The sequence below is a fragment of the Mesitornis unicolor genome, unplaced genomic scaffold (assembly GCF_000695765.1).
Source record: "Mesitornis unicolor isolate BGI_N332 unplaced genomic scaffold, ASM69576v1 scaffold5267, whole genome shotgun sequence".
Lineage (NCBI taxonomy): Eukaryota > Metazoa > Chordata > Aves > Mesitornithiformes > Mesitornithidae > Mesitornis > Mesitornis unicolor.
In genome coordinates, this window is record NW_010198430.1 from 41,078 (window position 1) to 63,283 (window position 22,206).

At 41.2% G+C, this 22,206-nt stretch overlaps 1 protein-coding gene across 1 annotated transcript in view; it reads left to right on the top strand.

The window, feature by feature from the left end:
- The window catches only part of SPTBN5 (spectrin, beta, non-erythrocytic 5), a gene marked incomplete at its 5' end in the record, with an annotated part of 88,946 nt that overhangs the window by 40,297 nt on the left and 26,443 nt on the right, over positions 1-22,206 (top strand). The window contains 10 exon segments of the mRNA XM_010189148.1: positions 9,655-9,759; positions 10,725-10,910; positions 11,382-11,537; positions 12,142-12,333; positions 13,093-13,188; positions 15,860-15,978; positions 16,619-16,733; positions 18,653-18,766; positions 20,343-20,464; positions 21,081-21,243. Of these exon segments, the coding sequence (XP_010187450.1) occupies positions 9,655-9,759; positions 10,725-10,910; positions 11,382-11,537; positions 12,142-12,333; positions 13,093-13,188; positions 15,860-15,978; positions 16,619-16,733; positions 18,653-18,766; positions 20,343-20,464; positions 21,081-21,243 (1,368 nt within the window).

The following is a 22,206-nucleotide window of genomic DNA, read 5'->3' on the forward strand; positions in this document are numbered from 1 at the left end:
AAAACAGAGACTACATGTGTTTGCTGACAAAATAAGCTGTACCTTTGAAGAATTTGTGGCCTGAAATCAGTAAAGAAAGCAAATCCTTGCAAGGAGAGGCTCATTTGCTGCTGCTCATGGAAGAACAGGAAGGCATTTACCTTCTACTGGATTCTAATCCTTAATATTCAATGCATCAACCTGAATGGAAATGGCAACATTGTTCGGATTCCTCTACAGCTGGAATTCCTGTCTTCCCAGAATATCCCCCATTGCTTTTGTAGTCTCATCTCTAAGTGTGATCACTCTTCAAGTGGGTTATTCCTGTGCTGCAGGACTCTCATCTAAGTGAGGGAGAAGTAACAAAAACCACAAAGCCGTCTTTTGCAGCTGTCACCATCTGCCTTATGGATCAGTGTATACGATTTGACAGTGAACAGAGGTTCCTTATTCACTATTTGTATTTTACTTCTCTGCATTTGAAGGACAATTGGAAGAGGAATCGATTCCTTTTGAATGGAGCTCTGTTTCTACTATATGGAGTTAAAATGTGTCTGCATCGTGACGCACACTCCACTCCCTAGGCACACAGGCAGGAGGATAGGAAAGCAATCCTTTCAAGCACATTTTCAAAAAACATTCAGCCAAGACATCAGCTGAAAACTCCCAAACTAATTTCCCGATGGGAATATTGTAATTTGCTGCTTTCAGAAGGGACAAAGGCAAACGTACATTCAAAAAGATTCCTCTCAGGCAAACAAATGTAAGCAATCTCTCTACCCCTCGTGTTTCTTCTGACTTCTGTGTTTGAGGCAAAGCTCAGTCACGTGCATTTTCCTTTGTACACCGGCAAAATGTGTGTGTAAGAAAGCAACTTCTGTCATCTCATAATTTTTGGATCCAGTTTTCCCAGTACTTCATATGCCCTAGATCAAGTCTCCCCTGCAGCAGCAAGGAACAGGGGAAGAAGGAAGGCAACAGAGGAGTGTTTAAACTAAGAACTACTACTGAGAACTGCTCTTTCATTCGCTGTCCGTGCCAGTGTGACAGCTTTGACTTTATGCCAGCATCTTATATTACATCCAAGTTGCTTAAACCTTCGAAGGATTTCTGCAGAATTCAGTTTAGGATTGTTCTATGCTGAAGAAAATAGAGCATATTTGGAGAAAATTAGGCAAATATCTATATTTTTATTTTTATTATTATTCATTCGTTTCTGCCATTGCATGAAACTGTTGTAGGAAACTCTGCTAAGACCTGCGAACTGACATCTTGCCATTTGGAGTGCAGACAAGCAACAGCTGAAAAAGAGAAGGAAGAGAAAAAAAAATCATTTTTGCTTTGAGCAGAAGCGGTGTCCAGTACACTCTGCTCTGTTCTAACCTTTTCACGGCAGCAGACGCATTGCTCAGGTTAGCTGCTTTCTTTTTTTTCTCGGATGAAATAACAGCGAGTTTGCAGGCTGTCTCTGGCAGGCGTTTTTGGCTCCCTCCTACTCTGTCTGCAGTCTCACTGTCAGAGCGCTCCGGGAGCAAAGCCTCATGCTCCATAATTTGTCTTTCTGCCCATCCCACACTCGTATCACTTTGCAGACGTGACAGGCGGTGGTAGCACTATTAGAAGAGCTGTGCTTTTTTGTTTTGAATGTGGACTTTTTTAGTTTATAATTTTTTTCCAGGAGAATGTTTATTCATCTCTCATTCCTTTGCTTCAGAGGAAGAATGGAAATTTCCAGAGCCACAGGAAAAAGGATTAGGAGTTGGTTTTAAAAACAGGGGGAAAGGCAAGCTTCTGTTGCTTTGATTTTTTGCATCATTTAGGACTAAGCTTCAGAATGTCATGCAGGGACCATCACTGCAAACTTTCATCTGCAACCTATGTCTCCACTGTGAAAGTGGTGCTGTCTTCCAGCAGAATGACCCCACCTTCTCCTTCTGAATCTGCTGTGCAGAACAGGCCTTTTCAAAACATGCCAGCATCAGCATGGCATCCTCCCACTGGTCAGACAGTTGCAGAGCTTGCTCCAGGAAATGCCAGCTCACCATCAAGCAGTGTGTCTTCTGGAGCCTACTGTTCAAGGCTAGATGTCGTCCTGGCACACACAGACCGAAGGAAAAGTCTCAAGAGCACTGATCACTGTATTAATCCATCTAATGACACATCCAGGTGTTTCAGTCCTCCAAGGGACCCTCGAGGCAAAGGGTATGGGAGTTCTGGCACTCAGTCAGCATCTGCATCTTACAAGCAATATTCAGAAAGAGAAAAAAGTGTTCATCGTATTTCTTCTGAAAGAAGCAATCCCTTGAAGCTTGCTGTCTCTTTGCCCTCTGATGTCCTTTCCTGCAAAGCTCCACCAAGCTGGATGTCACGCCTGGATGTTGATCTGTCTGCTATTCCAGCTGTTTCTACACTCCACAGCAAAAATCTACATGCATCCCTGGAACCCTGTGATCCTCTCCCACCCCAACAAAGTTGTGGCCAGTGCAATGTCCAAATGCCAGATCTCCACACTTCAATGAAGCTTTATATTTCAACTTGCAGCTTGACGATAAAGCAATTTCAAGCAGGTTCCCATGGAAGCAGTCATGCTCATTCAAGTCTGCTCATGCCACAGTTAGAAAAGGTGACTGAAACTCCAGCTGGGCTTCCAACAGCATCTCAGACACCAAAACAAGGCTTCACTTCAGGTGGATCTTCAACTCTTCAAATCACAAGATTTCATGTGACTTCCTCTAAGTATCCTGGCCTTCCCCAGCAAACTGTCTCCAGAGATATATGGCTGTCCCCAGCTGTGCTGACTGGAAGAGAAAGTTCAGCTGATGGGAATGAGGTCACAAGCAAGGATTTAAATCCAGAGCTGATTGTCTTTCAGAACCACCTTTCATCTAGGCCAGAGTTTAGGAAGACTCCATGTGATGGTCTATCACCTGCACACCACAAGGTTTCCAAAATCACCCTGATACTTGCCACCCCTTGGACTGCTGTGCCTATCCAGGTGGTAAGAGAATTTAGAAGAAGCCCAAGTCCAACAATCTTTACCAAAACACATGATTCAGGTATAGTTGGTTCATCCTTTCACCCTGTGGAGATTGGGGCTGGCCTCTGTCAGTGAGAGCATCCAGTTTGCTGCTCTGGATTGCTTTCTAGCCATTGGGCAAGATCTGGTTTGAGACCTTCCAAGGAAACATGCACTCTAAAAGGTGTATGCCCTGATGACCTTTTGACAAACATACCAGCTCACACCACATCTTCAACTCACAGGGACACGGAGGGTGCGTGGTGTCCGTCTATCGCTGTCAACATTGCATCCTTCAGATCTGGGAGGAGAGTGGTGAAAATTTCCATTCCATTCTAGGAACATTTGCAAACAGAAGTTTTAAGTTAATCAAGCCATGTGGATTTCTTTTTTTATGCTTCCTGCCATGTTCCCACTCCTTAGAGATAACTTATGGGACTATCAGAAAGCTACATGTGTTCTGTTGTCACTGAGGCTGCAGCTAGAGCTTGATTCATCCTAAATGAAGCTGAGCACTCAGATCTGATCGGTTAAAATGAAACATTTATTTAGTGCTCGTTAGAGTACGTAGAGTCAACATTATGTGCTCAACACCATGCATGTGCTTAAAGATTTTGCATAATTGGGCCATAGTGCTCAGGACTTTGAAGATTCAAGACTTCAGAGACAAGAACTGGTTTCCTTCTCTGCTAGTTGGGTCAAATCCTCAGTGTAGTTTTTCTTAGATTTTTCTGTTTCACTGTTTTCATTTTCTTACTTGTCTAGATTATGCTATATTTCTAAATGGTTAATTCCTGGTTTTGTAACTTTTAAAAGCAGTACTTGTTTTCAAATCCCAAAATATTTACTTGTGTAGGAAGAAATTGCTTCCCCCTCTCACCCCCCTCCTCCCCCCCCGCCCTTGGAAAAAGAGAGGTACTACCCTTTCCTAGGAGAAATGAAGGGAATTTAGTCTGCATAGCATCTCGATTTTGGATATCCCAGCAAAGTTTCTAGCAGATAAACTATGAGGAGTTTAAGAGGAATTTAGTCTGCCTCCAGACAAATGTTTCATAAGTAAATGTTTTAATGATGATGCTGTATGGGCATAGGATTCTGGTCTAACAACTACTGCTTACAGGATAGGGACTGAGCTTGTGGACTTTGAAGGAGGAGATAGTGGGAGGAAGGGACCTTAGCAGTTACGGGAAAACAAACACTGACCTCTCTCTGTGTTTTTCCCAAATACTTTTCCAACATCAGATAATTATATTCTCAAGCCGATGAGACAACGTGCAGTGGGAGGGGGGGTAGGAAATTTTAAATACACTTAACATTAGAATTTCGCATCTAGATTGTTAGATCAGAGGCTAATAACACAGTGATGTCGGTATGGTAGAAAAGGTGTATGTATTTTTTTTATAAACTAGTTCAGTGTGTTTTATTCCACTTATGGTTATATTATGATAACTTGTTAAAACTTTTACTGAAATGAATCATAATAACGTATTTGTGAACCATATATAGTCATAGTATTAAGCACATTTACTTTGCTGAAACAAATTCCTTTTCATTAATTCTTTTTGTATTTACTTTCATCAGAAGTAAGTAAAATCAAATCCTGTTGTATCTATCTGGGCAGAGAGTTTGGACTTGCTTGCATGCATTAAGTGAAGGCATTTAAAACTGGGAGTAATTCTGGCTTTTAGTAGATGCTTACAGCTGAAAGATTTTTCAGTGGAGTTCCAGCCATCTCAGCAGCAAGCCCAGGGCAGGCAGGGAGGGACACAAAATCTGTGGCGCTTGTTGTACTCTAAAGAGCAGAAGCAGGGGAATGGAGTGGATTTGCACAAATACTTAAAATAGTTTTTCTTCTAGAGAAATTCAAATTATACTTCTTGGAAGACAAATTTCCTGTGGGGCGGTGTAAGCTTACAGTGTGTATAAATGTGAAGCTGTGGCATCCAGAGAACATCGTTATCCTAATGACTAAAATGTTTCGTTCAGTATTTCTCCAAAGCCTAGAGCTGGCCTGTGCTGTCACATAAGTGTGTATATAGTACTATTTTCTTTAAAATGAACTTTGCTTTTCAATTGGACTTTACATTTCATTTTGCATTAACTTGTATGTAAGAAGTCTTACGACAGTGTGGCTCTATCTATACAATTAGTTCAGAAATGGTGAAAAACATCAGTTAAGAAGGGTTAAAACCTCCATTCCTGTGCTTTGCATTGTTAATAACTTGGGTACTGTTACATGCTCCATTTCAAATCTCAAAAACTGCCAAGTCCATTTTGTGGTTTTAAGCATCTTTTCAAGCCTTCACTTAAAAACGAGTCCATTATATAGCGAGTGGTCACGTCTTCGGTGCTTTTTGTGGCTGAGCATTAAATTCCTGATGATGGGTCATGATTCATAACAGAAACAAACTTCAAAGAAAGTTTATACCTGCTGTGTGCTGTGGGAGACCCTGGTAGGTTACCTGAGGAGAGCTATGCATTGTTTTGTATTTGAAATCAATGTGTCTCGTTCAAACTAGGAGTTTGGGGACCTGTTTAAAAATATGCCAAAAAGTGATGTAATTGGCCACAGGCCAGCATCACGGTGTGGGAGCCAGTTTCCATTCTGCTTTCAGATTGGTATAACAAATGCTTAAATAAAAAAAAAGTTGCGGTTCTGGTTGTAGCAACTGCTGTCATAAGATTTCTGTTTAAAAGACGAATGGAAAGTTTTTACCTCAGCAGCTCTCCAGGTAGCACTGTTAGTGCGACTGAGGCTTCTTTCTTCTAAGCTCATTGCCATTGCCTCTCCTGTAATGTGCACAGACAGTTTTCTTTTGCACCGGTTTTCTTTCTCAGTATTAAAATCTGGCTTTCCAAGAGTATTTGCATGGGCTCCTGCTTGGAGGACTTGGTCCAAAGCTTTCAGAAGTCAGGAGGACTTTTTCCCACTGCTGTTACAGCTGAAGGAATGGGCCTTTGAATGCCCAGTGTCATCTGTGTGTAGTGATTTTCAATGGGAAAAAGGCACTGAGCACTCCAGTGGCAGCTGTTTATGACTCACCATCCCACACCCCTGCTCTCAAATGTCTGTCTTCTCTTTTTCTAAAAAAAAGTAAGCATCTTTACCAGTATATGTCCCTTGCCTTTTAATTCTACCACAGATAAATGAACAGGAAAACTAGTGGCTGACCATTTCTTCAGGTATCACACAGTTTGCAATTTCACTGCTAGCAGTTAAATAAATAAAGGTCATGGAGTGATATGTGGAAAATTATGGGAATTCTGTGTTTCCTCAGGTAAATCTTTTTTGACCAACAATGGTAGATAATCCACAACATATGACAGAGAAGCTACAATGCTTTTAAAGCAATATTTAAAATACCAAAATAGAGATGCATCATGTGACTGTATGTTTGTGTACCCCGAACAGAAGTGAGTTCAATTCAGCCAATAACTTTTTATTTCAGTGTTAGTAACAGCAGTGTAAATATGAATGGTCATTATAAGTGGTTTAACAAAGCGTTGCAGTAGACAGACCTGGATCCCACATGTGTGGAGATCTTCCTCCACGACAGCAAACCAAATCCAAAAACACTCTAACAGAGTCTGTCAAAATTTCATACACTTGACGTGTAGGATAGATCAAAGGATTAAAGTTTGCGTGACAGAATATCTGCCTTCTGGTGGGCGTTGTATTTAGCATACAGAAGCATAACAGAGACATAATTTTATTATATTTCTTTAGTAATCCTGGTGATTTATGAGCCAGACTTACTTAAAACTTAGGCCTGTTGTACAGTGGCCTTCCCCTCTTCTTGACAGTGATTACTGTGTTGGGATTTATTCACCTGTCTTCTGATACTCTGCATGGATTAGTATAGAGCAGTCTGAACATCTGGTCTGGCCATAATATTCTGCTGTGCATTTTTCCATATATGCAAAGTATTCCTCTCATTAACTGCCACAAAATGAACCAGAAAGTCAGACCAAGTCTGGCTGTTAGTCCTCCTAGCCACAGCTGCCAAGGAGGGTTGAATGGCAGCAGCAATAACAAGGTCCATTGACCAGCTGGAAATCAAGGTGACAAAGTGAGGTAATGACTGAAATCTGGGGTCTGTCCAGGAGGACCAGGACATGGCTCAGGCCTCCCCTCAACACAGCTCAGGCAGGGCTGGAGCCAGGACTGAGCCTCAGAGGGGCCCCTAGGTAGGAGCAGGGGCGACATCCAGGGGATGGTCAGGGCCACCAGAGAGCCTGCCTAGAAAACCTTTCCTTCAGAAGATGTCCTGTGGGGTTAAACAGGCATCCAATACTTCTGTTCAGACAATGAACATCATCCAGAGGAGGCCACAGAGGTGATCGATCAGAGGGTTGGAGCACCTTCCCTATGGGGACAGGCTGAGAGAGCTGGGGCTGTTCAGCCTGGAGAAGAGAAGGCTGCAGGGACAGGGAGACCTTATTGCAGTCTTCCAGTTCCTGAAGGGGTCCTACAGGAAAGCTGGGGAGGGACTTTTTACAAGGGCAGGTAGTGACAGAACGAGGGGGAATGGTTTTAAACTGAAAGAGGGTAGATTTAGACTGGATATAGGGAAGAACTTCTTTACTGTGAGGATGGTGAGACACTGGCACAGGTTGCCCAGGGAAGTTGAGGATGTCCCCTCCTTGAAAATGTTCAAGGCCAGGCTGGACAGGGCTTTGGGCAACCTGGGCTGGTGGGAGGTGTCCCTGCCATGGCAGGGGGGTTGGACTGGATGAGCTTTAAGGTCCCTTCCAACCCAAACCATTCTATGATTATTGGTTTTCTAAAGTAGCTGCTGAAAAATATCTTTTCTCTGCTATAAAAAATACCTCATCAGATTGCTACAGAACTGTAATGATTTGCAAAGCTAGAGAGATCTCTCTAGATGTTATTTTTCGTGTGTATGTCTGTGGTTTTAGGGCACAGATTTGCCTATGTTCTTTACCAGCTCTCTTCTGAAACTCTTAGCAGCTGTGTTGTTTCACTGATTGTATTCCGTTTCTTTCCTGCTTCTTAATTCTTTCACACTGTATCACTGGTCTCAAATTCTTCTTCCATCTCTGCTAATTGCACTTTACCCAGGTAGAATTACTGGTTGGAATTTCTCATCCTTAGCCAAATACAATTCCATGAGCTGACAGAATGGATTACACAGTGCTATGTCCCAACCAACAAATGCAGTCTCTCATAGCAGCCTGAACACCAAAATTCTGCCCAGTCATATTCACTCCGTTGTGAACCTTGTCTACAGGTACTTTATGCTGATGGCCCATCAGAGCTTCTGATTGGGGTTTTTGTCCTGCTGCTGTCTTGTTATTGAATAAGGGAAGAAACTATGGGCAACTAAATCCACTGGGAAAAGAATAAATTCCTACTGCCCTTCAGAAAAGCACTATTTTATTTCTTGATAATAGATAGCTACGTTGTTTATTCTTTTGCATTTGACAAAACTGAATGTAACAACGCATGGGAAAAGTAATTGGGCAGTCAATTTTCTTAACACCAGAAAAGAGTCAAGAAACACCATGGTGTCTTAGAGATGTATGTGGACTAGTTAGAAAACATTCTCACAGTGATAAAACTAGTAGTGCAGGGGTCAGTATCCTTACAACTGCATTTGTTATTTTAGATTAAGGTTTTTCTGCATCAGACACTGACAGGATAAACAGTAAATAAAATAAATGCAGGGAGTTTGGAAAGAAGTACTAATAAAAATATCAGATGTAATGCACTTGGTACATGCGCAAGCTATGACAAATTTCAGGAATAATCAACCACATAAATACAGGATGGGGACAAGGATGGTCTCATAGCAGTTCTTCTGAAAAGATCCTGGAAGCTTATAGCAGATTGCAAAGTGAATCTGAGTTCACAGTATTGTGTAAAAGATAAGGATGCAGAGGATTACATCTTGAAAAGCACGCACAAGCTCTCTGCTGTCTTCATGACCTCCACTCTGGCAGCCTCATTGCTTATTGCCACTTAATTGCATCGAGTATTGGGAACCCCATTTCAAAATAAGTAGAAATGGAGAAAACCCAGAAGAGAGCAATAAGAATAATAAGAGTCAAGAAGACACAACCTTTCTGGAATGGCTAATCAGATAAGGGTAGGTTTAGCCTAGAGAAGATAGGAACCCCAGTATGTACAAGGCTGAAGTAAATGTAAAAGGAATTGTCTCCTTTATGTGATGAAGTGGGCAGTATGTAATGAGCTGAAGTGTTAGCAATGCATTTTCAGGCTAGATATTTGGAAAATCTTGCTAATGGTAAAGGTAATGAAGCACTGGAATAAATTTTCCAGGGAGGCTGCTAAGTCGCTGGAAGTCTAAGAAGGAATCATACAGACGTCTGTCAGTCATGACAGTGCTGATCCTATTTTAGATTACAAAGGTGGCTTAGATCTCTGGAATTCAGTGCCTGCCTTGTGTCTTAGTAATTATGATAAGCAGTGATCAGTCACTTTCCTTAGCTTGACCTGTTAATGCTTCTCTTTCTTGCTCAAGTCCATGGAGCTCTACTATTTAGTTTCCATTTTCAGTTGTCTACTGTTCCTTTTTTTTTCCTCTGAAGTGTACTCTCAACCTCTTCTCACATTTATGAATTCAGTTTATGTGATAAGTAATCCAATGAGAAAAACACTAAACTATTTTTTATAGATTTATTTGAAAAGCAGTGACCTCGGAAGCTCTGTGGATGAAGTAGAGCAACTGATAAAGAAACATGAGGCTTTTGAGAAGCTGCTGGCATCGCAGGATGAGAAGGTACAAAAATCAACAAATATTCTACCAACCCATGAGCTAGAATGAATTTTTAATTTTATTTTTTTTATACAGCAACACATTAAATTGCTGACATGCTGATATGCTTGAACTAAAGAAAAAATGTAGAAGCTTAGTGAAATAAGAGGCAGAGCAGTGGAGAGCAAGTGGAGAACAAGGAAACACTCCATGCCCAAGTTCTGCCTATATTGTCTTGCAGTAGAGAGGAAAGCCCCTTAGTAAGTTGAATAGTGGGACTTACCAGAAGAACTACTGAAAGCAGGCCGTATTGTGTGTTATGGATATCAGAAACTTCTGCTTTTTTCATTAAAAAATCAGTAGCTTTTTAAAGCAAGTAAAACTCAGCAGGTCAGAGGGAATTACTTGTCTGATTATTTAAATGTACATTTGGTATACGTCTGTACCAAATTGACTAGACTCTTTACACCTTTAGAACAGATGCTGAATTGCTCAGTTGCATGTAAAGGAATCTGCCTGGTTGGTGGCCACTGCTGTAATTCACCCAGGCTAGGGCTAAACTCAAACCTGGGCATGCCTGGGATCCACAGAAGTAATGAGCTCCCAGAACTCATGTCAGCTTCCTGCCAGACTGATTGCTTATGTTTAGAGTTATCTTCCAACATCTGATTTCCACAAAGCAATAAAACCTGAGCACTTGCTCCATGATTCCTTGCACTGGATGGTCAGTGGCACAGGGACTCCCAAGACTACAGGTTTAATTCATTTAAGTAGCCAAGGTGCACTACAGAGGCCAATAACAAGGACATCATAGGTATAGTGTAGTATAGAGTGAGTTTGAGGGGAATGCTGCTTAACTTGTCCCTGCTATTCTTGGTTCATTCCAGAAAAAGAAAGGGACTCTATTAGGTATAGAAAGGAGCCTGGGTTTTGTTTCTTTCACACCACTTGGAAGCATAAAAATAATTTCAGATTTGTTGCCTCCTCAGATGATATCTCTTCAAGAACAGGCAAGCAGGCTAGAAAAGGTTGATGGAATGGAAGGTCTAAAGATCCAGCACAAACTCAATGCCATTCGGGAGAGGAAGCAGCAGATCAAGGATCTATCTCAGAGCAGGAGAGAGAAGCTGCAGACTGCCCTTCTCCTGGCACTTTTCTACCAGAATTTGGAAGAGGTAAGAGGGGTTAAGACTGGGAAAGGGATGAAAGACAGAAGGGCTATCTACCTCTGTTGGATGAAGTGCTCTCCCTTGCCAGAGATTAGGTGGACTGATAATCTACTCTGGTATGGTGACTTCTGTTCTGCCACACTCATGCAAAGGGGTAGGTGCTCCAATTCCAATGCCATCGTTGTGACATTGTGCCCATTACAGCTGCTTTACACATCAGGACCTCTGCTAAAATAAAACTAATAAAAGGAAAACTGCCAGCTACTACTTTATGTTTCCTTTGGTGGGAAAGAAAAGATATTTCAAATCAAGGTGAATACAAAGTGGAAAGCATTATGACAAGGGTGCCAAATATTACTAGTGGGTGTTCACTGAAGGCCTTCAAAAGAGTGCTGTAACTTAGCAACAATGACATGTCTTGGGAGGAGGCCCCAGGACGGCATCTCATGCTAACTCTGATGCTTCACACTACCGCAGGCAGAAGACTGGATCAGTGAGCGCATGCAGAAGCTAGAGGATCCTTCCATACAAGACCCCAGCAATCTGCAGGACAAAATGAAGCTGCTGCAGAAACATCAGGTCTTTGAGGCAGAGATTCTAGCAAATGAAGAAATCATCACGGCTGTTAATAAGGTAACTCACTCTGCTAGTGTTTTCACAGATTATTGCTGGTTATCCAAAGAAGGACAGATGTTAGCTTGCTCACCATGTCTATGTTAATTACTCTACTTGTGTGACAAGAACCCTGTTGCTATGCCATGGAAACGTAACACTGTTAATTTACACCGGAGAGAATTGTTAAGTGTGCCATCCAGGGAACTTCCATCTTTCTTTATTACCTGAATAGGAAGATACCAGTGACTTCTTCCTTGCCTGGGGTGATTACTCTAAGAAAAGGTAAATAGGATTTCATGCCTAATTTGTGAACATTCCTGTTGAAATTGGATGAATCACATAGTTGAAGGGTGCAGTCATCTGTAAGAACTTTCTTGGTGCTTCCACTCCATGAATGTCATGCTTAGAAGGGAAATATTCAAATCCTAGTGTTCTTGATTCTCTCCAGACGTAAAAACTTTCCAGCTGAGCGGTATCATTTTAGCGGTAAGAATTTATATTAGTAATTTATTGCATAGTCCAGGTTAGGAAAGTGAGTCCTTCTGGCAAGGTCATGTAACATAGTAATCACATTAAAATTAGTGGCAATATTAATTTCTAATTTCTCCTTCTGAATGTGAAGAAAGCAGAAGCCTTGGTATCTAAAGGTCACCCAAAATCAGGAGAAATCCGTCGCCAAGTCCGCATGCTTCAGGAGCGTTGGGAGAAGTTGAAGAGAGCTGTTGCTGCCCGTGGAAAGATGCTGGAGGACAGCCGAGACTTCCTGGAATTTCTCCAGAAGGTGGACCAAGTGGAGGCCTGGATCAGGGAGAAGGTAAAGAGGTTCAAGTGTTTAACCCAAGCAGCACACTAGAGGCTTGCTATTTAGCAGTGAACTTTGATAAATTTGTCATCTTCCAGGATATTTTCTTAGTGGCTTTTGCCTGGAAGATTTATGACATATTTTACAAACAATATGGAAGGAATGATTTGACAAATTCTAAAAATTTTCTGAAGTGTTTCCATGCTAGATGCAGTTGGACAGTATTAGCACATGTTCTTGTGTAAAATGTGCTCATAAAGAGACTGTGATTATTGATGGTCATCTCGTGTGTCTCTATTGAGGTAGAGAAATGAAAGCAGACTGGAATGGAAGAGAATTGAATCATTTGGCACCTGGCACTCATTCTCATTGTGTCTCAAATCTGAAAGTTTCTCTTTGTAAGAGTGAAGGAAGGATCATTTTAGATACTAAGTTTTCATTCAGAGGTTGCTTCCATAATCAGTAATAGATTGGAGAGAGAGTTGGAACTAAGTCTCATAATTATCTAAAGATCAGAAGAGACTATTCAGAAGATGTAGGTCAGCGATTTACAGAGACATCACAGAACTTACTGCATCAGCATAAGCATTGGGACATGCTGTTTTCTTCTACTCTTAGCCTAAATCATAGAATCACAGAATGCATTGGGTTGGAAGGGACCTTTACAGGTAATCTAGTCCATTCCCCCTGCAGTAAGCAGGGATATCTTTAACTAGATGTTAAATGTTACATACAAATAAATGTTTGCCTGTCTGCTGCTTATTTCCCCAGGAAGTCATGATTAATGTAGGTGATGTGGGAAATGACTATGAACACTGCCTGCAGCTCATGAAAAAGCTGAATGAGTTCCGTGGAGCAACATCAGGGGTAAGAGGTGTTTTCCATGCACATTCCTTGTGTGGCTGGAACCAGCAGTTAACTTTTCAGCCCAGCAGTGTATCCAGGTAGCAAATAGAATTCCAGTACCCTGAGGAGGTGAAAGATCAGGGGAGTATGAAGCATTACCACTGTATAAAAAAGATAGAGTTTCCCTTCAATTGTGCCTTCTACTGTGATGATGTCTAAACAGAGCTGTCAGGCACTCATGACACTACCTAAAATTTTGGATTTCATTACATGACTGAAAAGCTGGCTGTGTGAGCTTGAACTTGAGCAGATTTCCAGTTTGGTTCATGCAGCCCACAAGTCACAGTGATTCCCCCACAAGAGTCGATTAAAAATGGTTGTTTCAGCCATGTCTGATTTTGAAAGTTGATGTAGGTCTTCCTTGAACAAGCCTGTAAAAAAAAATACATTTTGGACCACTTGCTCTGTTTCCCTCCTTTTACTTCTCCCTTCCTCTCCTCCTGAGGAACAGTCAAGTTTCTCACATTCCTTCATCCAAATGAAGCACGTATATTTGGGGGACTTTGTTTATACAGCACATGTGGTAGGTCATGAATCATTACGTTAATAATCTGACATTTAGTAACATCGAGCGATGGTTTACACTTTGGATAGAAGCCATGTGACAAGACAGCTGCACAGTTCACCCTTCTGTGCTGAGATCTCTGACCCTCTTTTGTGGTGCTGAGTCATGCCAGCTGCCTCTCTTGCCCCCAGTGAGATGGGCTAACCTGGGCACCAAACCTTGGCAATGCAGGGCAACACACCCTTCCGCAACAAGGGTCTCCTTGTGATGTGCTTCAGCTCCCATGGTGATAGCTGTGAGGCCATACATCGAGGGGATGCATTTGTAGCAGCCTTGTGTTCTCGCTGTGTGAACTGCTAGGGATGTGGACTAACATGTCTGACTGTGACACAGGAAGGATTACTGTGCTGATTCACTAGCGTGAAAGCTGTGAGGAAGGTCTGGAAAGAGGTGTCTTAGGGCTCTGTGAGTGAGGCTTACTAATGTTCTCACCTAATATTCTTTATCCATTGTTTGCCTGTTACCTTGTTCCCAGTTACTGTTATGGCAGTCCCCATCTTCTATTTCTGTTACCCAAAAGCAAAAGGATACAGTCCTCATCTATACAAAGTAACAGTATAGACATGCCTGACACCTAGGAGAAAACCCTGAGCTCCCCTTTCCAGAGGCCAGCAGAATTTCCTGTCACAGTGCATTCGTACTGCATTTGGGTAGAGAGCCAAAACACTCAAGCTTCAGCACCAGGGAATTAGTGAAGTGAAGAGACCTTCATTGGCCCATCAGTCCTCACCAGCTGATCTGTGAGCTAGGGGATGGAGCAGGGGTTCTGCTACAGGTTGTGCCAGCCAGAAAGAGAATGGTGAAAGAGACACAAACAACCCAGTGTCCCAGATAGCATAAGGTAGATCTTATGTGCCACAGGAAATTCTTGGCTTTAGATGCTATCAGCTTGTAGCCACTGCTCCTGTACCACTCTGAACATAACTCCTACCGAAAAAGGCTGGGACAATGATACTCTCATAGCTGCTGTGTGCTACAAACAGAAGCAGGCTGGCACAGTGTAATCCATCCAGTCTGGGCTTTCCCACTGGACAAATCTGAGATCAGGGTAGGTAGCAATCATCCTACATTGATGGCTGCCAGATTTTCTACTCGTATTCTATCACACTGTGCTGCTGTTATTTCCCAGGAGAAGAGACTGCAGGGTTTCTGAAGAATACCTGGCTGTCTACTGGTTTCTCTTGTTTACTTTGTCTCCATATAATAGTAAAGCACATATGGAAGCATGCACATTGGTATGAATGTAGCATAAATAAAATTAAAATTGAGTCAATACTTCTATTAACAGTGTGCTGGCATCTTGCAGCTGTGCTTCTACCAGATCAGTGATTAATGTCTCCTCACTAAGCTTGTGATTTACTGGTCTTAGAAAAATAGAGAATATTTTTGAATCCTGGAAAAGTGTTTAGCATTGGCCATCCATCATGCTCCAAAAGAATAATTCCACTGTAGTCCAGATTATATATGCAATGTGCAAATATTATCCTTTCTATGATATGTACAAGGGAAGCAAGTTGCCTCAAAGACTTTCTCCTTTAAGCAAGTTCGCCTCAAAATGCAATGGCATGGGCTGTCTGGGATTCTCAAGGCTAGATGGATTTTAAGCCTGTTGCTCACAGTGCAGAGGGCACTTCCAGACAGAAGCCTCTCTACTGAAAACAGTGAGTAGGCATAGGAGCCACAAGTCACTACCTGTCTGACAGAGGAACAATCTGTCACACATCAGCTGTTCCACAGCGGCCACCTGTATAACCAGTAACTTCACCTGTGTTTCCCCAACAAATGAGCCCCTGTTGGAATGCCTGTCTTAGAAGTGAAGCTCTGAGGGTCCTTGTCTAGACCTAGATCATTGTTGTATCTATAGTCATTAATGTCCTTTACTGTCTTCTCATCAGGGACTGGTAACATCAGCAGTTGTAGTAGAGCAAAATCCGTATGTCTGAAATGTTTGGTAGTGAGGTAAAAAACTCTTGCTTGTTGCTGTCGTTGATGTTTTTCATGTCTCAGTGGAAAACTCAGTCACAAGCATTTCTAACATGTACCTTTGTCTCTTTTCTCACTTTACAGGAGACAACAGTGGATGATGCTCATATCAGGGCTATCAATGCCCTGGCCATGAAACTGGAGAGACAGAACAAGGAAGAAACAAAGACAATATATGAACGGCGGAAGCAGCTCAACGAGAAGTGAGTGTGCTTTTATAGCTTCTGTGTAAAGCAAAAACAAGAAGGGAAGATTAGGTGTCTTGGGCTGGGATAAATGGAGGAATTGTGACATATATTGTCTTCTTTAACATCATGGCTACCAAACATCAGGCACCAAAGTGGCCTTTCAAGACTCTCAAAGCAATTAGCAAAAAGGATTTCTAATCCAGCAGGGCCAAAGTCACATTTCTAGCATAGGAGGCAAATATGCTGTTTCACACTATTTTGCACACTAGATCCAGAAGCTAAGACACTTCCATCTGTTCACATAGTTATCCTGGTGAGATGCATGTTGCTTGCTACTTCACAGCCCACTGGCTAAGAACCAAAAGCATGAAGATAGGGATTGTGAGGCTATGGAGAGTTTAAGGAAATGGGATCAGTACTTTTTCGCTTTTAACCCCCATAACATGCTGAAAACTTGGAATAAATATAACCAGATAGTCTTGTCAGGCTAATGCTTTCTCTCTGTGATGCATCCCCTATTGTGAGGAACTGGGGATCAATACACGGAGGTGGTTCAGAAATCCTGTCTTTTTACTTAGATCTGAGCATCATGAAACTCAGTTGGGGAAATCCTCACTTCTGAAATAAGCCTCTAAAATTCTCTTTTCAACAAAAGGTGGAACAGTTTCCATGGTAACCTGAATGCATACAGGAAGAAGTTAGAGGGAGCCCTAGAGATTCATGCCTTAATCAGAGAAATTGATGACATCACCGAGAGAATTACCGAGAAGGTGAGTTCTCAGATTTTGATTAATTGAAATGGGAAAATGTTCTATGTTGCCAACAGTGATAAACCCAGGCATGCTGGTTGCTAGAGATATACTGAGTATTGAGCAGCGACCTTTGATTGTTGTCTGTGTACCAAGTTTGTAGGAAGGCTGAAATATCATTAAACACTTTACAGATTACCAACTCAAAGGCATTCACAGTTAAAAAGGTACATTTGAATTTATTATGATAAATTACAGCTAAGACTCTGCAATAAAAGGGGATGCTGTCTTTACCTAATGGGAGATTACAGAGAAGATGAAGCTGGACTTTTCTTGGAAATTCATAGTAAAACAGTGAGAATCAATGGGTGCAAGTTGCAACAAGAAATGTTCCATATAGGTGTAAAATTAAAAAAAAAAAACACAACAAGAGTGATCAAAGGCTGCAACAGGTTACCCAGAGAGACCATGGATTCTCTGTCCTTGGAAACATTCAAATCTCAACTAAATCAGACCCCGAGCAGTCTGGCCTAAGGTGGCCCTGCTTTGAGCAGGGGTTGGACTAGATGATCAGAGGTCCCTTCCAACCTAAATAATTGTGTTTCTATGATTCTAATTAATGTTCTCTAGTCAAATTGTATTACCTATTAAATAGTACTTTTAGTATTGGGTGACTAGTTACTGTCTCCAAAGTAGTCATCCATGGTTTCTTCCACAGTCAGTAGAAAGAATCACAGAATTATAGAATGTGTTGAGTTGGAAGGGACCTTCAAAGGTCCTCTAGTCCAACCCCCCTGCAGTGAGGAAGGACATCTTTAACTGGATCAGGTTGCTCAGAGCCCCATCAAGCCTGCCCTTGAATGGAAGAAGCAGGTACTTCTGGAGCTCAGTGCATCTGACCTATTTTAGATGTCTCCTTGAGGAAAAGATAAAGCATAATCCAGGAGTGACTCCTCCTTTCCACTGTAAGGAGAATTAGACAAGTAACTAAGCTGCAGCATCTTTACATTTGTAGACATCTTAATGTGGTCTGGTAAATCCTTCCACAAGAATGGAACACAGCAAGATGCAGTAAGTAGGGTACAAATCTAAGAAGCTAAGGGACTAGTGTCTATTTTTTGTTGTTTTACTGATATGTGTGTACATCTCCTTCAGACAGCAATGGGCCAAGTTGATTCTGAATACCAAAAAACAGTTGGCTGAGCTACCATGAAGCTTTTTCTGAATTATCTACTTAGCCTGAGTAGAGAAACTTCCCATATTCTGAATTCAAAGTTAGTTCATTCAACACGAGCTTGCATCTCTTCCTGCTGTGCAATGCAGACATATTAAATATGCAGCTTTGAAAAGTTGTATAAAAATCCTATTCTTTAGAAAGTGGAGGTAAAAATGCATACCCTGGATTATAAATTTGAGATTCATCCACATAACTAGTGATACTAATTTAACCATAGGTCAGTAGGCAGGTGCACAGTGGTACTACTTAAGGTTACAAGGCTGTATTTCTAACAATTTCTTCATTGTCTGGGATTTCATTTCTGGTAGGATTCTGAGGGTCAGTTTTATCTTTCATATTTTATGAAACACACTTGAAAATTTCTGTGCAACTATTTAATGGGAAATATTTGACTGCTTTGGTATATGGAAAAAAGAGGGAAAAGAAAGATTGAGAAATGCAGGGAAGCATTCCTTTCTTGGTTTTAGATGTGAATGCCCAGAGGCGCCTTAAGTAGGGTTGTGACTGTTCAAAGAGCTGTGAATTCTTGTTCTGTCTCCATAAGAAGTGTAGACAATGTGCTCTGTTAATGTCTGAAAAGACAAAATGAACACTCAGATGGCAATACAAAGAAGGGAAGGAGGAGGCTATTTGAAAGAACTAAGATTTGATCCTTTTGCTTTTTGTTGTCTTCACCATTTGCACACCTTATTGCCCCCTCTAGAGTGTACTGATACAAGCACTGGATTATGGGAAAGATGTGGAAAGTGTGGAAAACCTGATGCGAAAGCATGAAGAAATGGAGAGAGAAATCAGTGTTATTAAGTCCAAAATGGAGGTAAGAAGTGGAGAAGTACAGAGGGCACTGTAAAAAAAGTCCTTTTTTCCTTCTTGGAAGCATGGTGCAAATATCAGCATCTCTCTTCAGATTCATTAGTATGAGTTGCACTGCAATGCGAATGCAGCACAGATTTCTTCTCAGTAAAACACTGCTGCTTAATCCTACTTTATTTCAAATGTTATTCTTCCTGATACTCCAAAAAGAAGAGAAGTCCCTTTTTAATGTGTTAGCTGATTCTCTGGCCCTCACCTGCAAGCCAGATTAGACTGTTCTGTATCTTTTGGAAAGTGTGGAATCCGAATTTAACTCTCCATCTTTCTCCCAGTTTCTGTACTGACTTGAACGAAAATCATGACTTTAGTTCTGTTTAGAACTAAAATGGAAAACCCACTGTGCATGTAGTTTTCTGATATAGACATCAAAAGCAGAAGTCTTAGATTGCAACTGCTTGCCTGATCAGCTCTGGCTTTTGTGAAGTGGCCAACTTGCATCATTTAGGACTAATCTTGAGCATTTATACGGGTCTGAGCTCTTGCTATAATTTTTTTTGCTACAATTGCATATTTTTAATAAAAATAAATATTTCAAGTGAACCACAGCAGTAGAAATTCTAAGACAGCCTCTCACAGTTTTAACTGTTGGCCAGAGAGTTAAGCCTTTACATACAGAAAATATTTCTGCAAACTTTTGCTGAACTTTTTCTTCACGTTAATATGCAAACAGTGACAATATATGTGATACTTTCACACATTGTGACTTTGTTGGCTAATTCTCATATGAAATGTGGGTGATTGCTAGTCAGCATTCCACAGATAGAATTAGCAAGGCTGAATGGGGGAGTGCTGCGTGGAAACAGAAACATAAGCAAGGTTTGGGTGTTTGGGGGTTTTTTTGATGCTGCTACAAATACCATGTCCAATGTATAATATCTGTACTCTTCTTACTGATTAAAACCAGCCTGGCACATTCTCCTTTCTGCATAACTAAAATTCTTCATTTTCATCAATTTGATGAAGTTTTACAAGAAAGATACCAACTTTAAACCTGGGTTGGTGAGTGTTCATTATTGTTTATCAGGCTGTGGTAAAGAAAACAGCATCAATTAGAAGTCTACACTGAAAGCAGTGTTTTGATGCTGCTGTTAGCTGAAATAGATACAAACTGGTTTTGAACCTTTCTGCTGAAAGGCAAATCCAGTTACTTGTGTGCTCTATGATATTTTCATGGCTTTTATTGCCTGCCTTAGTTAGATTAAGCTAATAGCAGTTACAATTAGCACTTCATTTAGCTGTAGGTTTGTCCCTATTCTGCAAAACTACTTTCTTAATTGTAAATTAACCTTTGTGCATATGAAGCAACACACACATCTCTTTCTTCACGTGGATGATTGCTCACAAATGCATATGCATTTTTTGTGCATATAACGAAGTCCTTTTGTATATTTTGTTATTGTAATTTAAGTACTACTTTTAAAAACTGGGATCTTAAAACAAATTACTTGTCCTAGAAGACAAACTCAGGAATGAATATAAGCATTTGGCATAAATTCACCCCGCTATAAATCTCTTCCTAGCCTTTGGAATTAGAATCTTTCCGCCTTTCCACAAGGAATCCATCTATAAATGACAAACTGACTATGAAGCAACAGGAGATGAAGAACAACTGGCAACGACTCCAGGGACAGGCCAAACAAAGGTAAAGACTGAATATCTCTCAGCAGGAGCAAAGCTGCTTCCTGGGATCTCAATTCTACATGCCAGGGGCCTTTTAGAAGTTTTTGAGTATCGTTTATGCAGTTTATAGAGGCAGCTAAGACACCTGCATTGGAACAAGTGTGACTTGGTACAGGAAATGTTCCACTGATGTGGCTTTGGGAAAACTAAAACAATGAGTTTGTGGCTTATCCCAATAATGATCAGATTAAATCTATCATGAAGCCTTTGTGGAAGACTTATTTTTGGATGGTTCTGGAAGATTATATTTTCTTGAATCTTTCTAAAACAGAAAGACTTAGGCCTGAGCTGTAATCATTGCTGGAAGCAACAGCTATGAAGGCTTTTTTACCTTTCTTGTCCTAATGCACTGACATAGAAAATAAGGTAAGCATGTTGTCTCCAAGGCAGTGTGCATTTTCTGTGATTTTGGTTTAACGTGAGGACTGTAAGGAGCTGTAAAGGAAAAGTATCCTAGGAGGCCTGACTTCACTTCATTTGGCTTCTCCTAGGATGCTTTCCTCTGCAAACGGGGAGGGAGAGGCAATGAGATAATTCTGTGTTGGATAATGCTAAACTGCACCTTGTGTGTGTGGCAGGAGAGAGAAGCTGGCAGCCTCCTATCAGTTGCAGAAGTTTAACTTGGAGATAAAGGAGATGCTAGATTGGACACAGAACATCAGAGGTTTAATGGAAGCAGGGGGGCTTCCTAAAAGCACAAATGAAGCAGAAAGCATGATTGAGGAACATCAGGAGAGAAAGGCAAGTATCATCACTGCTCCCATTTGAACATACTGGGAATCTTTCGCATAGGAATTAGTTGCTGCAGACACAGCAGAATTTTGTTGCATGTCTGTTGATAACATGGTGAAAAGACTATTTTCAATAACAGCCTAGGGACAGAAGTCACTTACGTGTCAACAGAACTTTATCCCATGGGCTGTTTGGCAGCTTCTGTCTCTGCAAAAGGTCCCAGAAAGCCCCATCAGCTCTCCCCTGTCTTGCTGTCCAACCCCATAGGTAAAAGCTGATTAAATATTAAAACATGACCACTACCAATCTCCTTATTCAGGTTGCCAAAAAGTTAATGCCAGTTAATTCTAGTTTTGAGTCAGGTTTTGTCATGCAAACTCCATTTGTCTGAGAGGAAAGTGAAAACTGCAGTTTGTCTCACACAAGGCAGTAAATTACTATTGGATGGTACTACACATTCAGTTCTTAAATGCTTCATATCCTGGTACTAATCCCCACACAATCTTTCGGTGGCTAATTTGACTAATATTTTGGGTGGATTTTCTAAAAACAGTGATATTGTTAATTAACTTTAGAAGAAAGTTAATATTTTACTTTTTCCCAAGTGTCACAGCTATCTTTCAGCTATTGTGTTACATTTCCTTTACAGTTATGTTACTTTTTCTAAAAATCATTTTCCCAGAATCATTACTGATATCCAATGCTTTGTGGGTCCCATTAGCATAGTTTGTAGGTTCTGATTCATTTTCTAGACTTGAATATAGTGTGTAGTGCCTGAATCCCAGAATCCCAGAACGTTAGGGATTGGAAGGGACCTCCAAAGCTCATCCAGTCCAATCCCCCTGCCGGAGCAGGAACACCCAGATGAGGTTACACAGGAAGGCGTCCAGGCGGGTTTTGAATGTCTGCAGAGAAGGAGACTCCACAACCTCTCTGGGCAGCCTGGGCCAGGGCTCTGTCACCCTCACTGAG